This window comes from Anneissia japonica, unplaced genomic scaffold (genome assembly GCF_011630105.1).
Source record: "Anneissia japonica isolate Jap-2015-1 unplaced genomic scaffold, ASM1163010v1 scaffold287738_len211916_cov219, whole genome shotgun sequence".
NCBI classification, from domain to species: domain Eukaryota; kingdom Metazoa; phylum Echinodermata; class Crinoidea; order Comatulida; family Comatulidae; genus Anneissia; species Anneissia japonica.
The window spans coordinates 12652-17608 of NW_022718514.1; the positions used below are offsets into that span (position 1 = coordinate 12652).

The window sequence follows — 4957 nt, forward strand, 5'->3', positions numbered from 1 at the left end:
CCATTTTGAAATTGCTGGCAACCCCCCTTACGTATGAAAAAAAAAATGTTGCACATACTTTTTTGATTTATCAATGTCTACTCTACATCATATCCAATTTTTAACAAATATAGCAAAAAAAAATGCAACCTCTGATATTGCTACATTTCGGACTGGACTATACTAGGGGATCGAATTCATCACTAGTCGCCAAGCGCAAGCTCGGTTGTCTAGTGGTTAAGACATCAGGCTAGATACCTGGAGGTCGTGGGTTCGATTCCCACCCGAATCACTTGCGATTTTTTTCGCTAGTATTTGGGGACGTACTGAGTATTCAGTACGATTACACGTCTCTCCCATGATAACTTCCTGACGCAAACTCATATCCGAATAGATTAGGCCTATTTTTTTTTTTTAAATTGCATCATAGGTTCCATCGAAGCGACGGAGCTATGCACAAAAAATCTCCAAAAACTCTTAGTGTCCCTCTTTACAAAACTCTTAGTGTCCCTCTTTACAGGACTCGAAGAGGAAAATAAGGTCCACTCACATTATGGCCAGGAAATGGAATGAATAAAAATACTAAACTCATTTGCAGTATAACGATGATCTATTAAATTTAGAATAATTTCGCTTTAAATGACAGTCTGTTTGAAGTCATATCATTTAAAATAGATTGCCATTTAAAATTTAAAATTCTATTGTTAATATTACTATTTTCATTTTCGTATCAAATTTGAAGTATTTAATATCCTTCCTTTGTGCAATAACCCTTTGTTATTTCTTCAATGCATTCTTTTTACATTATTATTTAAATTTAAAAGTGAATGTATATATTCCTAATGTATTAATTTATTTAATTTGGAATGACACTTTCATACTTTAAATGTATTTTTTTATATATATATTCCATAGGCCTATCTTGTACGGTGTATTGCAAATTTTGTGAGTTAATATTAAGCTCAAATATATTAGAATATAATAATTAGAAACTACGTAGATTATAATTGATTAACTCTTGTCCATTTTCTTTACATATACATAAAGATCATAAACAGGCTGTTTCTGTAAAAGAAAAATTATACCAAACGAAAGTATAATAAAATGTATTAGTAATGCAATGCCAATAACGATAATAGATAGGCCTAAATTATATATTTATACTAATCGGTAGTCATAAGAACATTATTACTGACATTAGCTCAATTTTAATTGGCTGGTCATTCTATCCAGGTAAATAGATCAGGCATAACTTGATTAATCATTGTTGGTCGAACATTACATGGAGGCCTATCTCACTACGTCATACAGAGAATGCAGAAAGTATATGTAAGTACAAACAATTACAGTATTAGAATTTGTAATAACTAATTGGCAATTTTATTATTATTATTATTATTATTATTATTATTATTATTATTATTATTATTTCAAACATATTTATACAGGGAAACATATCAGGTGGTTGTTTTTCATATGGTCCTGTTCAAACTTATACTTATACTACGAATATTATACAAACATAATATGTCACACTTCAGTAAATATTAAATTAGAATAAAACAAAAATGGATGGTTAAACCGCACTTTCAATATTTTACACTCGCGCTAGATATACCTATTTAAATCCCATAATATAATTGTCCTCAAAGAACAGAATAATGAAAGAAAGTTTATGCAGTATAGTGTAGCAGGGGTGGGCATAAAATTGGTCGGAGGGCCAAAGTGAACTTTTGATTTAACACCGTGGGCCGCACCCAAACTTTGATGTTCCAATAAGCTTCCAAAACCTCCAATCACTGCTTTAACATCACCTTTATTCTCAGTTTTAATGTTACTTTTTACATTATTATTATTGGTGTCGGGACGTAAAAAAACAAGGTGCTTTTTTCTAGCCAATTTTGATTGGCGGGCCGCAAATATAGGGTTTTTAATTCATTGTCGCGGGCCGCAAAAAACGGTGACGGGCCACATCCGGCCCGCGGGCCGCACTTTTCCCACCTGTGTTATAAATTGTTATAAGGCTATACGCGCGCACGCTGTTTGGTGACAACATGGCGCCATGCGTTCGTCAAACTCTCTCTTTTCTACCGTAACGAATGGCTCTGGTTATGGCAATGTCATGGCGCCGCTAACTGCGGAAAGTATAAAAAGTCTCAAAACCGAATCCGTCTATAAATTTTTCAACAAATCTTGAAATATTGTAACTGTAATGAAAAAGTAAAGGAAATAAAAAAAAATCATAGCGACAACGCCACTTAACGTTTAAAGGTAGAGTACGGTATGTATTATAAGAAGTTTAATCCTTCCCAAATTATTTCACTTTTTACATCATCGCCTTCTTTTTCATTGAATTTCTTTAAAAACATTGCATAGAATAATTTAATTATTTGTAAAGAATATTGGAACCAGAATAAATCAAAGGGAAAACTCCTGTTAGTAGCATAAAAAATAAATGGTGGTTCCACAAATCTGTAAAAAGTATGATAGTGAATTAATGTGGATGGATATGGACAACAAACACTGTACATTAGTAAAGTAATCCAAAAAACTTTTTTTGAAAAGAAACTGTTGTCACGTCGTCAATCTTTCTCATAAGCAAAATACAATAATCTGGTACAATCCATATACTGTATTAAAGTTGATAAGTGTGTAGAAGTGGTTTGGCGCAATGGGAACGGTTTGGTTTCAATCCCTTGGCTGTGCATTTCGCTTGTGTCCTTGGGCAAGGCACTTTATCTACATTGCTTCTCTCCACCCAGAAGTATAAATGAGTACCTGGTAGAGTTATATGCCAAAATACGCTGATGTAGCTGCTGTAACTTTATGGAACAGTTTGTGTTCTATAGGCGTCTAATTCAATGACCGGGGTAGTAATGTGAAGCGCTTAGAGGCCTTGTTGGCATTAAGCACTATATAAATATAACATATTATTATTATTATTATAAACATCATGTCAATTATACAAAGTTTGTGATTGTATACTGAAAAACATATACTGTTAACGTTTGAAGAATGTTTGTGAATAACTTCATCTCAACCCTACTTCATTAAATGTTATAAGACATTTAAGTATTCTAAAAGCTAATTTAATAACCGAGTATAATCAGATCAGTGTATACAACCAAGTGTCCATTTTACATAAAGTATTTATGTCTCTTAAAGTTTACTTTCTACTGAAACTGTCACATATTGGAACATTGTTTTTCTTTTCAAAATGAAACATCATTTTAAATTAAACACTACTCTTTATAATAAACAGCTAATTCATATTGAATCTTGTTAAATAAATACAGTAGAGCCTTAAGCACAAGCTATCTCTTTATTGCTTGCTTTTATTGTATCTTATAGTTTTTCATACCTAATATTTCTGTTCTGTAACATTTGTTATGTATTTGCAGTACTGCATTTTCGTAAGATTTGTTTCTTTTTTTATATGTTTATTTATTCCTTTCTTGCATAATACATACATAACATTGAACAGAAAAAAATAACAATGAAAAAGCCTTAATAAAAAATAGACATTACAATATAATACAAGATAAGTTTTGTTTCTTGTAAACAATGGATAATACGAATAAAAAAAATCAGAAATAATAGTTAACATAATGAATTATACAATAATAATGCCTGTATATCAAATATCTATTTCAGTGTTTGTATTTGCTTTTGCTGCTGTTGAAGTGTGCAGTTAATGGTAAGATGTGCCCGCCTAATAAGTCAAATATTATACAAATCATTATTGGTTTAATTGTTAGAGTCCAGTTTTTAACTGTGAGTACAAGATAACAACAAACATATACCAACTCTTGTTAGTCATGTTATTGTATTTCATAAATCAATAATATGCCTATAGGGATTTCAATACTTATATGTCGTTTAGAGATATATGGTCAATTGGTGTCAACATCTGACCAGGTGGCTAAAGAAGGAGAAGATGAAGTAGTAATGTCATGTGACTACTCACAAGTTAGTTCTACACTAAAAGTCATCAGATGGGATGAAGTAAATGAAGACCTGGGCAGTGATGTACGTGGTATTGTAAATGATAGAACTACAGTCAATGGACGATACAGCTTAAGACAAACACCTGGGAACGCTGACCTTGTTATTTCAAAACCAGGAAGAAATGATTCTGGAAGAAGATTTAGATGTCAGATCCAGAAATCAGACGGAGCTTTTATAATCTCAAGGGATGCTGCCATTCTCACTGTATATTGTAAGTAAGCCTATGGCAGACTGAATCGTATATGTTTTTTTTTTCCAAATTTTACTTTTCCTTTAAATAAACCAACTATAAATTATTTATTGTCTAGACTTAGATCAACCTGTCGTCACTGCTTCAATGAGTATTTTATTTCCAAATTTTACTTTTCCTTTAAAATTAACAAATTATAAATTATTTATTGTTTAGACCTAGATCAGCCTCTCGTCACTGCTTCAAAGAGTATTGTCGATGAAGGTCAGCCAGTGACCATGACCTGTAATAAACCTGATAGTGACCCAGTCCCTAATAACATAACATGGTATAAAAATGGAAAAGCACTCAACACAATATACATCTCTAAATTTACTACAAGTGCAAGAAATTCACTTGAAATACACATAGAAGCTGCAACTGCAGATGATGGTGGCTACTATACGTGTAAAGCTGAAAGTGATCAATTCAAAGGAAAAGATGGCAAAACCAGTGCCCAGTTTGAACTGAGAGTAATTGAATACTGTACGTATTTTACTCTCTGCTTTATTCTTTCCTAGTAACTTATAGTTATTTATATTATGTATGTGTAAGCAATATATATTGTAAGGATGGGTGTTTTCGTGATAAAACTCTTAAATTTGCAAATAGCTGTTAGTCTTGTATTTAAACTCAGAGCTGGTTTTCAAACGTGAACTGCAGAGGATCATGAAAAAACCAAACTAAAATTGACGACGTCATTATTGAATATTTAGTTTACTTATTTATATTATATATATA

At 31.9% G+C, this 4957-nt stretch overlaps 1 protein-coding gene across 1 annotated transcript; it reads left to right on the forward strand.

The window, feature by feature from the left end:
• The first annotated feature begins 3622 nt into the window (after positions 1 to 3622).
• LOC117110554 (B-cell receptor CD22-like) lies at positions 3623 to 4737 on the forward strand. Its single transcript, XM_033253315.1, has 3 exons — positions 3623 to 3676; positions 3863 to 4198; positions 4394 to 4737. The coding sequence occupies exons 2-3, from the start codon at positions 3928 to 3930 to the stop codon at positions 4735 to 4737; spliced, it is 615 nt and encodes a 204-aa protein (XP_033109206.1). The 5' UTR covers positions 3623 to 3676; positions 3863 to 3927.
• Positions 4738 to 4957: the final 220 nt, after the last annotated feature.